Source organism: Oncorhynchus mykiss, chromosome 29, assembly GCF_057628025.1.
Source record: "Oncorhynchus mykiss isolate SJ-2025 chromosome 29, ASM5762802v1, whole genome shotgun sequence".
Lineage (NCBI taxonomy): Eukaryota > Metazoa > Chordata > Actinopteri > Salmoniformes > Salmonidae > Oncorhynchus > Oncorhynchus mykiss.
Window position 1 is genome coordinate 36,898,141 of NC_143050.1, and position 11,359 is coordinate 36,909,499.

Sequence of the window (11,359 nt, forward strand, 5' to 3'; positions counted from 1 at the left end):
GGAGAGAGAAAATGTTATTGCTGTATGAGTCAAATCAGCATGATACTACGACAGAGATGAAAATCAACAAGAGAACACAACACAGCACACACACACACACACACACACACACACACACACACACACACACACACACACTCACTGGTGGGGGAATTGTTTGATTTTCCCATGTCGGCTAGCGAGAGGTGGATGGGTTTCTTATGCTGGTGGCGATGTTTCCGTAGCAACACAAAGCTGACCTTCTCCCTCAGTTCTGGACCAATCAGACCGTCTGCCACCTGGCGGTCCACGATGTCATCTGGGGTCAGAGGTCAGGGTGAGAGTTCAAGAGTCAGTTGTGCTCAATCCCAAGTCGACCCATAGCCCCTGTCCACTTCCTTATGCACTTCCAACCGGCCAATCAGAGGGCAAGATGGATTTGAACCATATTGCTTACACCTATAAAAATCGTTTGAGTCTCCAGAAGTGCACAGGGCATAGGGACGACTAGGGCTTGATTTGGGAATGGGCCATGGTCTGGGTCACACATACACACTCACCCACTATCTGTGGCAGGGAGTATCCCTCCAGATCCAGCAGTACACTGCCAGTCTGGATGCAGGTCCTCAGCTCAAACAGACTGTGGAGGGTCAGGGTGGACACATGGGGCTTACTCCACCTCTCTCCTCCCTCCTCCACCTTCTCCTCAAACTTCACCCACCTGGAGAGGAAGGAGAGAAGCCCCATGAAGTCTTTCGATGTCTGGTTATTAAGGCAGGGTGGACCGAACCCAGCTCCGTGACACTACCGTAGGGCTTTGCTGCTAACACTCTTCTAATGAAACTATCTACAGGTTCCCTACCAACACCTCCCCCTAAATCCACAACTAAAGCCCCCTACAATCTCAAACTAATGAGGGCACACACTCCAGGGTGGACACACACAAATGGTTGAGGTGTGTGTGTGTGTGTGTGTGTGTGTACCTAGCAGACTCTTTCCACTCCATCTCGTCTCCATCGTGTTGCAGCGTGTCCATCTCCGTAAACAGAGTGGGCGTCGGCATGTCGTCATCTTCACCCAGGATGTAGCGCAGCCTCTCCGCCGCCGGGGACACTGGGAAAGGGAGTTCACGAGAGAGGAAACATCAAGCTACAGAAATAGAATTAAAACACGTACGTATCTAGGCATCAAACACATTTCCTAACAGCGTGTGTGAGAACTGTATAAGATATTCCACTAGGATGTACGGCTGATTGACAGTACTGAACGTGTACTAAACTAGGGCATCAGGTTATCAGAAGTCTTAAAAGAACGTGTGTGTTTATTTCTTTGCTTATTTGGAACTATTAGGAACCCTTTTGAAATGTTCAGCACACAACTGTAACTGAATAGGACTGGAAAAACTGTAGTACGACCAACCCAGGACTCTCAGAATCTCCTGGCGGTGGATCAAAGCTCATTATTATGCTCCTAGCCCCAGGGCTCTAATCACACTGCCACACCACTGTGTGTGTGCGTGTGGGGGGGGGGGGGGGGGGGGGGGGGGTTGCGTGTGTTGCTCCGCTCCTGGGTGTCCTAATGTAGCTTACTTTGATCCTGTGTGAGTTCCCTTCGACCCTTAACCTAAAACAACACCTCTAATCTTTAACCCCCCCGTCCCGTCCCCCCGTCAGTCACAGAGTCACATAGTCCCAGTCAATGTGGGTAAATACCCCCTGCACCCCTCTATACAGTACATGAGTAACAGCCAATGAATAACCTTCCTCTCGTCACTGGGTAGCTAAGCTAAGCAGCACACTGCCTAAGAGCACTGCCCAGCACTGGTCAAGAGTTAGCCAGCGTGAACACATGGAAAGGTCCTGTTCCTAAGAGATTACTGCCCGCTGAGCACACACTCGTTGACTCAGCGTTGTTTCCATGTCATTTCGATAAAATGACATGGAGCCAATGTGGAATAGATGTTGAATTGACGTCCGTGCCCAGTGGGTGAGGACAGACATGCAGACCTCGAGGCCCATTTTTAAGAACAAAGTGAAAATCAAATATAGTTCACAGAGAAGGGAGGGAGAGGAAAAAAACCCAGAGTGAATCGGAGAAAGAGAGAGAGGGCAGACAGAGAAAGACTGGTCCTTCGGAGAGCACTGAGGCGAGTGGCCTGCTCTTGACCTCAGACTCCAGTCAAAGACCAAACAGACACCGCATTATGGCTCTTCACCTTAGATTAGTTCTCGCGTGATAGTTTGAATCTATGTTCAGTCTACCCGAAGGGACCGCTCAGTAACATCCTGGGGACCGGTGCCGGTCCAAAGACCAGAGGTTGAGAAACGCAGGCCTCAATAGGACATTCCCAATGCCACGGCCATGTGACAGCGACGACGCCCATGTGACAGCGACGGACACCTATTACGTGCAGGTCGTCGTTCAACGTCATTCATTGAAATCAGTTCCAACGTGGTCGACGGTGACCATACACCTGACAAGTCACCCCTGAAATACACCCAAATAAGAACCAAGACTCAACCAAGTCTTACTACACAGCAATGACACAAACAACATTGTTACAATAAGAAAGCAAATAAATATTAAGATCGAGCTGTCCCCTCCATTCTCCTCCTGTTCTCTGTACCTCTTCCCCTCCATTCTCTTCCTGTTCTCTGTACCTCCTCCCCTCCATTCTCTTTCTGTTCTCTGTACCTCTTCCCCTCCATTCTCCTCCTGTTCTCTGTACCTCCTCCCCTCCATTCTCTTTCTGTTCTCTGTACCTCCTCCCCTCCATTCTCTTTCTGTTCTCTGTACCTCCTCCCCTCCATTCTCCTCCTGTTCTCTGTACCTCTTCCCCTCCATTCTCTTCCTGTTCTCTGTACCTCCTCCCCTCCATTCTCTTTCTGTTCTCTGTACCTCTTCCCCTCCATTCTCTTTCTGTTCTCTGTACCTCCTCCCCTCCATTCTCTTCCTGTTCTCTGTACCTCTTCCCCTCCATTCTCTTTCTGTTCTCTGTACCTCCTCCCCTCCATTCTCTTCCTGTTCTCTGTACCTCCTCCGCTCCATTCTCTTTCTGTTCTCTGTACCTCCTCCCCTCCATTCTCTTTCTGTTCTCTGTACCTCTTCCCCTCCATTCTCTTTCTGTTCTCTGTACCTCCTCCCCTCCATTCTCTTCCTGTTCTCTGTACCTCTTCCCCTCCATTCTCTTTCTGTTCTCTGTACCTCCTCCCCTCCATTCTCTTCCTGTTCTCTGTACCTCCTCCGCTCCATTCTCTTCCTGTTCTCTGTACCTCCTCCCCTCCATTCTCTTTCTGTTCTCTGTACCTCTTCCCCTCCATTCTCCTCCTGTTCTCTGTACCTCCTCCGCTCCATTCTCTTCCTGTTCTCTGTACCTCCTCCCCTCCATTCTCTTTCTGTTCTCTGTACCTCCTCCCCTCCATTCTCTTTCTGTTCTCTGTACCTCCTCCGCTCCATTCTCTTTCTGTTCTCTGTACCTCCTCCCCTCCATTCTCTTCCTGTTCTCTGTACCTCTTCCCCTCCATTCTCTTCCTGTTCTCTGTACCTCCTCCCCTCCATTCTCCTCCTGTTCTCTGTACCTCCTCCCCTCCATTCTCCTCCTGTTCTCTGTACCTCCTCCCCTCCATTCTCTTCCTGTTCTCTGTACCTCCTTCCCTCCATTCTCTTCCTGTTCTCTGTACCTCCTCCCCTCCATTCTCTTCCTGTTCTCTGTACCTCCTCCCCTCCATTCTCCTCCTGTTCTCTGTACCTCCTCCCCTCCATTCTCTTCCTGTTCTCTGTACCTCCTCCCCTCCATTCTCTTCCTGTTCTCTGTACCTCCTCCCCTCCATTCTCCTCCTGTTCTCTGTACCTCCTCCCCTCCATTCTCTTCCTGTTCTCTGTACCTCCTCCGCTCCATTCTCTTCCTGTTCTCTGTACCTCCTCCCCTCCATTCTCTTTCTGTTCTCTGTACCTCCTCCGCTCCATTCTCTTCCTGTTCTCTGTACCTCCTCCCCTCCATTCTCCTCCTGTTCTCTGTACCTCTTCCCCTCCATTCTCTTCCTGTTCTCTGTACCTCCTCCCCTCCATTCTCCTCCTGTTCTCTGTACCTCCTCCCCTCCATTCTCCTCCTGTTCTCTGTACCTCCTCCCCTCCATTCTCCTCCTGTTCTCTGTACCTCCTCCCCTCCATTCTCTTCCTGTTCTCTGTACCTCCTCCCCTCCATTCTCCTCCTGTTCTCTGTACCTCCATTCTCCTCCTGTTCTCTGTACCTCCTCCCCCCCGTTCTCCTCCTGTTCTCCTCCCCTCCATTCTCCTCCTGTTCTCTGTACCTCCTCCCCTCCTCTCTTTCTGTTTTTGTTTGTTTACCTGTGTGTGAGCCAGGCAGTGTCCAGCGAGAGGCCATGCTGGAGGTGATGGAGGAACCAGAGTCCTCCATGACTAACCACTGGAACCACAACCAGAGACTTTCGGTATACACCTGTACTCCCAGCAGCTCAGAGAGAGAGATATCCCCAACCAGCTGATAGGTCAACACACAACAGGAGGCTTCTGTCAATGTCCGTCCAGCCCAGAGAGGTAGCAACCTACGAGACTCGCGGTACCAGACGAGTCCCTGACACCGTATTCCCGTTTGACAATTAGCTTGTTCTGGAGAAAACTAGAGATACCGGAGTCAAGGCTAGACCTCCACTGATGGGACAACCAGAAGAGTGGACAAACTCCTTCTTTCCTTCCTCTCCACAACTTTCCTGCTCTCTCCCGTTCCGCCTCTCAACGCCTTGCTCCGTTGTCGTCCTCTTCTTATAGCTTTATGCTCTTCTCTTTGCGCCAACTCTGCCTCAACACCTTTCGCTATCCAATAGGCCTTCGTTGTTTAGTGAGCCATGTTCTGCCGTGTGTGGGATGGTGTGTCGTCAGTCAGAAACCCAGCGGTCCAAAGGGCTGAACACTGTTCTGTGTGTTCCGTCCTGCTCCGGAATTGTTTTCCTGTGGAGTTGTTTTGGTCTGCTTTAATCTGAAGCAGAAATCCACTGAAATCTCCAGAGCAGCGAAGGACCAGAGGCTTAAGAGGCCAACACACACCCCACAGCACCCTGAAGCACTCTCCACCCCCTGACACACACACACACATGCATGGACACACACATGCACCTGCGCACACACACCCACCGCAGCAGCCTCAAGTACCCTTAACCCTGTGACACACATGCGTGCACACAACAACTACATCAACTTCACTCCACTTTTGTCTGTACGCCCCTTCCTTCCCCTTTTGTGTCCGGGTTCTTCTCCTTGCCTCCGTCCATCCCGGGATCTATACTCTGATGAGTAAAATTACGTGACATATTTCTCCTGTGGAACTGGGGCAGTGGACCCCCTTGATCACATACACACACACACACACACACAGAGGACCGGTGGTATACCAGGGTTTGAGTTCCTCAGCTCTAATCAGCTTACCAGCTTCAAGACGCTGGTCTCCACGGGAACAGGAACCACGCTTTGACACATTCATTACACACACGCGTGCATACACACACACACACACACACACACAAACCCTGCTGCTAGTTATAAGCACGCCTGGAAATGACAGGGGATCATTCCTCAAAACAGCAACAACTGTGGCTGGTCATATACTTCTCACATGTGTGTACTACTTAAAGTGCGCGTGTCCGCACGTGTAAGTCTGTGTGTGTGTGTGTGTGTGTGTGTGTGTGTGTGTGTGTGTGTGTGTGTGTGTGTGCGTGTGCGTGAGTGCCCACCTGTGGAGTCAGGGTCAAATATGTCATGTTGTTCCTGCTCCTCCTCCTCTTTGTAGTGTTCCTGGTAGTCATGGTGATTGTCATGGTGTATGTGTTCGTGACGTGTGTGTTCATGGTGTGCGTGTTGGCCGCGGTGTGTGTGGTGTTTCTCTTGTTCGCGCTGGGAGCGGTGTTTACGACGTCTCCTTTTGCTGTAACCGTGTGTTACCGGAACACCAATATACACTGGCTGGGGCTCTGAGAGAGACAGAGAGAGTAGACAGTAAGGAGGAGACAGAGAGATGGTTAACATCCACGCGACATTATTTTCCCGGAACCCTTTTCTTGACTTAATGAACGTACGCGCGTCTGCTCCTTCCATACATTGGACAATGTACACACTAAACAACCGTGTGTGTGGCCATACTCACCCTTAACATCTTCCTCATATCGGTGGTGACTCCTACTTCTACCTCCCTGCCAATCATGTGCCATCCTGAAAGAAAGAAAGAAAGAAAGAAAGAAAGAAAGAAAGAAAGAAAGAAAGAAAGAAAGAAAGAGAGACGTTCAATTCTACAACCACCTAAAAGGAAGCGATTCACAAACCTTCCATAACCAAGCCATCATCTACAGAGAGATGAACGTGGAGAACAGTCCCCTAAGCAAGCTGGTCCTGGGGCTCTGTTCACAAACACAAACACACCCCTCATTTTACACAGACCCACAAAGAATTTGACAACAAACCCAATTCTGATTAACTCCTATATCTTTCGGGTGAAATACCACAGTGTGCCATCACAGCATTAAGATGCGACCTGTTGCCACAAGAAAAGGGCAACCAGTGAAGAACAAACACCACTGTAAATACAACCCATATTTATGTTTATTTACTTTCCCTTTTGTACTTTAACTATCTGCACATAATATGAAACGTGCAACGTCTTTATTTTTTGGGGGGCAACTTTTGTGAGTGTAATGTTTACTGTTATTTTTCTTATTGTTTATTTCACTTTGGTTTATTATCTAGTTCACTTGCTTTGGAAATGTTAACATGTGTTTCCCATGACAATAAAGCCCTTCAACAGAATTTGAAATTGAGAGAGAGAGAGAGAGAGATGAAGGACGAGAGCCTGCACACTTCTTCCTCCTTTGATTCTCTATCGCTCCACCCTGCCTGCTTTCATTACGGAACCCTTTGATATAGGTTTCCCTTGAACACACACAGACAGATGAACTACACGCCGATAACAGGCCCTCTCAGACACAATACACTGACGAAGCGACGCAGGCACAAACTCCATCTTAATCTGACACAGCTGTATATGTAGAGGCATGTAGATCTCAGTGGAACAGTTTGACAGCGGGTGTACACTTCTGATCTGCAGTAGTGCATCACATATCTCCCATAATGTTTGAGTCTAGAGATCTATGGCTGTGGCGTGAATGAGGCAAACAGGTGAACAACTTTGTTCTTCGCTGTTGCATGTTGTATTCAAGTCATCCCTTCATACAAATTGTTCAAAGAAGAACCTGAATGACCCCCTGTTTATTCCCCAGGTAAACTCATTTGCATTCCACGTAGTGATCACGCCCTCTCCTGGGCAGGATCATCACAACACACAGTATCACCATCTGGCAGTGTGGTTCTCACTAATATTCAAGCCAAGAACTTTTAGTTGGGTGTAGGTGTAAGCAAAATGGTGATGACTCCACCGACAGTGCCTTGCAAAATTATTCATCCCCTTTAGCGTTTTTCCTATTTACAACCTGTAATTACAACCTGTAATTTAAATTGATTTTTATTTGGATTTCATGTAATGGACATACACAAAAGAGTCCAAATTGGTGAAATGAAGAAACAATAACTTGTTTCAAAAAATTCAATAACAAAAAAAACGAACGGAAAAGTGGTGCACACATATGTATTCACCCATTTGGTATGAAGCCCCTAAATAAGATCTGGAAGCAACCAATTACCTTCAGAAGTCACACAATTAGTTAAATAAAGCACACCTGTGTGCAATCTAAGTGTCACATGATCTGTCACATGATCTCAGTACATATACACCTGTTCTGAAAGGCCCCGGAGTCTGCAACTCCACTAAGCAAGGGGCACCACCAAGCAAGCAGCACCATGAAGACCAAGGAGCTCTCCAAACAGGCCAGGGACAAATTTGTGGAGAAGTACAGATCAGGGTTGGGTTATAAAAAAATATCTGGAACTTTGAACATCCCACAGAGCACCATTAAATCCATTATTATAAAATGGAAAGAATATGGCACCACAACAAACCTTCCAAGGGAGGGCCACCCACCAAAATTCACAGACCAGGCAAGGAGGGCATTAATCAGAGGCAACATACCCCAAGCGACTTACAGCTGTAATCGCAGCAAAAGGTGGCGCTACAAAGTATTAACTTAAGGGGGCTGAATAATTTTGCACGCCCAATTTTTAAGTTTTTGATTTGTTAAAAAAAGTTTGAAATATCCAATAAATGTTGTTCCACTTCATGATTGTGTCCCACTTGTTGATTCTTCACAAAAAAATACAGTTTTATATCTTTATGTTTGAAGCCTGAAATGTGGCAAAAGGTCGCAAAGTTCAAGGGGCCCGAATACTTTCGCAAGGCACTGTACAGGGAAATTCTTGAGGGAAACCTGTTTCTGTCTTCCAGAGATTTGAGACTGGGACGGAGGTTCACCTTCCAGCAGGACTGCTAAAGCAACACTTGAGTGGTTTAAGGGGCAATGTTTAAATGTTTTGAAATGGTCTCGTCAAAGCCCAGAACTCAATCCAATTGAGAATCTGTGGTATGACTTAAAGATTCCTGTGCACCAGCGGAACCCATCTAATTTGAAGAAGCTGGAGCAGTTTTACCTTGAAGAATGGGCAAAAATCCCAGTGGCTAGATGTGCCAAGGGGGGGTGAATAATTATGCACGCTCAAGTAAAAAAATATTTTGCATCTTCAAAGTGGTAGGCATGTTGTGTAAATCAAATGATACAACCCCCCCCCCAAAAAACAATTTTAATTCCAGGTTGTAAGGCAACAAAATAGGAAAAATGCCAAGGGGGGGGGGTGAATACTTTTGCAAGCCACTGTGGCCTCCAAGATCTTCAAACACTTAAGTAGAATGGGCTAGAGAAGTTAAGCCAGGTCTCCCTGATTATTTATCTCAATGGGATTTCCTGGTTTAAATGATGGTTAAAGGAATAACCCCGTGACTACCCGTTCAAACCACACAGCAATCTGGTAACCCCGGAGATCAATTGGTGACTGACTGATTGAGAAAACTCAATGGAAAACCACAGCTGCCCTGAGGATGATGACACAACAGAGAGAGATGAAGAGGGAGATCAGTGTATGGGGACATGCTCAAGGAATTTCCCTCAAAAGGATCTGTAATGTGATGCACAGTTAATAATCCACCCCTAACTCTTTTCCCATAGACACTTCTTACAGATCTGAAAGGGTCGGATTGGTCTAAGGAATATGGCAGAAACTCCATCTGGGCTAGGTGGACCTATACTTTCAGGCTTAAACCCAATCCGATTCTTTCAGATCTATGAAAAGTGTCCAGGGGGGGATAGGGGTTCATTTCTGACTGGGCAACAGTGTATGCAGTGAGACAACATATGCAACAGATATGTAATGATTTTACATCTATGCCCCTGTGTGTGTGTGTGTGTGTGTGTGTGTGTGTGTGTGTGTGTGTGTGTGTGTGTGTGTGTGTGTCACACTCCCAGTGTTTTTCTAGGCTGATCAATACCTCTGTCAGTCCTGATCACCAGCTGGGCCCTGAGCTCCTGATCACTGGGTGTGAAGGACATGTTTCACACCCCACATACACCCTAGTTGCTATTCATTGGAAAGACAACTCTGAACATGGAATATTTTGGACTGATTAGGCCTACTAACAATCCCAGTGGTAGGCTTACAGCTGGGGTGCCCAGCGTTGGTCCTTGAGTTCCTGCTTATTTGGGGTTTGATTCCTTTGATTTATAATTATTTTCTACCTGGCAGCCAGGTGTATGCATTTTCATTCCATAAAATTGACTGATTCATTAAGTAGCAGGGAGAAATTAAAACCAGTGGAGCTGGAGGGCCTTAGATTTGCATCCCTAGTCTACATCTTTCACTGCATCACAATTCTCATATTCTCAAATTAGTCAAATTAGGGTCATTCCATTCAGTTTACTTCCTGAGTTGAAATGGAATTGACCCAAACCCTTAGCCTGGTAATGAGGTAGAGCAGATTACGCAATCAACCCATGCCAATAGTTCCGAGTCCCTGTCACTATCACAACCAACTGGCGTTGAGCTAAAACCGAGATGAAAGGATTCTAAAATCTCTCAGATCTATTCTCAGACCTCCAGCTTTCGCACATATTATACTCTCCCCACAACAGCACACCTGATTCAACTTATACGGTAATTATCAAGCCCTTGATTTTGTCAGGTGTGCTGGTGTGTGGCTAGAACACATATGTGCCCTGAACCGTGATAACTTCTTTCCACGGCGAATTAACAAAGCAACACAACTCGCAGAGAAACAGCTCATGTTCTCAATACGTACTGTAGCTCATCTGGCCATGGTATGCTATATCAGTACTCGTCTCATTGGTAGCATGATATGCAGTTACTCTATCAAATACTCTCCTGTCTTTTCAATATGATCCCCAAAGGCTTAAAATAATGCAATAAATGTAAGTAATGGCTGGGCCAGATTTCCAAACCGTCACTGATCAATTAGATCAGGATTTTTTTTTAAATGACTCTCATAGTGTTTCATTAAACCCATTCATCTTTCAATGTAACAAAAGAAAACACTCATGGGCAAACACAGCAGAATCCGGCCAAACTTTTTAAACAAAGAAGTTTACCGTCTCTCTCTTAAACCGTCAAAGAGTGACGTTGTCAGAACAGGCAGACCAGTTTGCAAAGAAAACATATTCTCATCCAATCAGAAATAAAAGGAGAAAAAAACTCAACCACTCAAACATGTTTTGAACACCATTCAGAAGAGAGGCAATCAGAATGTATTACCTGAGCAGAGGGCTGGAGTTGAGCTGAGAAGAGTATTGCAGTAAAGGAGACGCAGGTCTCAATGTCACTCTGGGCTCTGCTGCATCCAACTGTGCTGTGGCAGGGCCAGATAGTTGTAGGATCTCCTTCCTGTGTGTGTGTGGACTACCCTGTACCAGGGCTTGTGTGTTGAGTGTGACAGAGGCCAGTGATGTATGCACTGATCCAGTCATGTTCCCCATCACCTCTCTCTACTGGGCCCAGTAACATGGCCTGGGGCGCGCATGTACACACACACACACACACACACACACACACACACACACACACACACACACACACACACACACACACACACACACACACACACACACACACACACACACACACACACACACGGGTAGCCTAAGATGGCTTGATACCGAACCAAACCTCAGAACAGTCGATTTTACAGCCTCATAGTTGTACCTCCATACAACTAGTCAACCCCACAGGCAGCCAGTGAAGTAATATACTTTTTTAGAATAGTAAAAAAATTAAAATAGGTTGACAGCCATGCGTCCTCCGAAACACAACCCCGCCAAGCCACACTGCTTCTTGATACACTCCTCGCTTAACCTAGAAGCAT

At 47.0% G+C, this 11,359-nt stretch overlaps 1 protein-coding gene across 3 annotated transcripts in view; it reads right to left on the minus strand.

Moving 5' to 3' along the window:
- LOC110509317 (electrogenic sodium bicarbonate cotransporter 4-like) overlaps positions 1–10,922 on the minus strand; it is a 33,210-nt gene extending 22,288 nt beyond the window's left edge. For 2 of the 3 annotated variants that reach the window (XM_036967899.2, XM_090227113.1), the window contains exons 1-6: positions 10,753–10,922; positions 6,137–6,201; positions 5,727–5,963; positions 963–1,092; positions 540–700; positions 143–298 (exon numbers count right to left, since the gene is read on the minus strand). In XM_036967899.2, the coding sequence (XP_036823794.2) occupies positions 143–298; positions 540–700; positions 963–1,092; positions 5,727–5,963; positions 6,137–6,200 (748 nt within the window). In that variant the 5' untranslated portion in view covers position 6,201; positions 10,753–10,922. Of the gene's footprint in view, positions 1–142; positions 299–539; positions 701–962; positions 1,093–4,326; positions 5,003–5,726; positions 5,964–6,136; positions 6,202–10,752 lie in introns of those variants that run through there. The other variant, XM_090227112.1, reaches the window with a different exon arrangement.
- Positions 10,923–11,359: the final 437 nt, after the last annotated feature.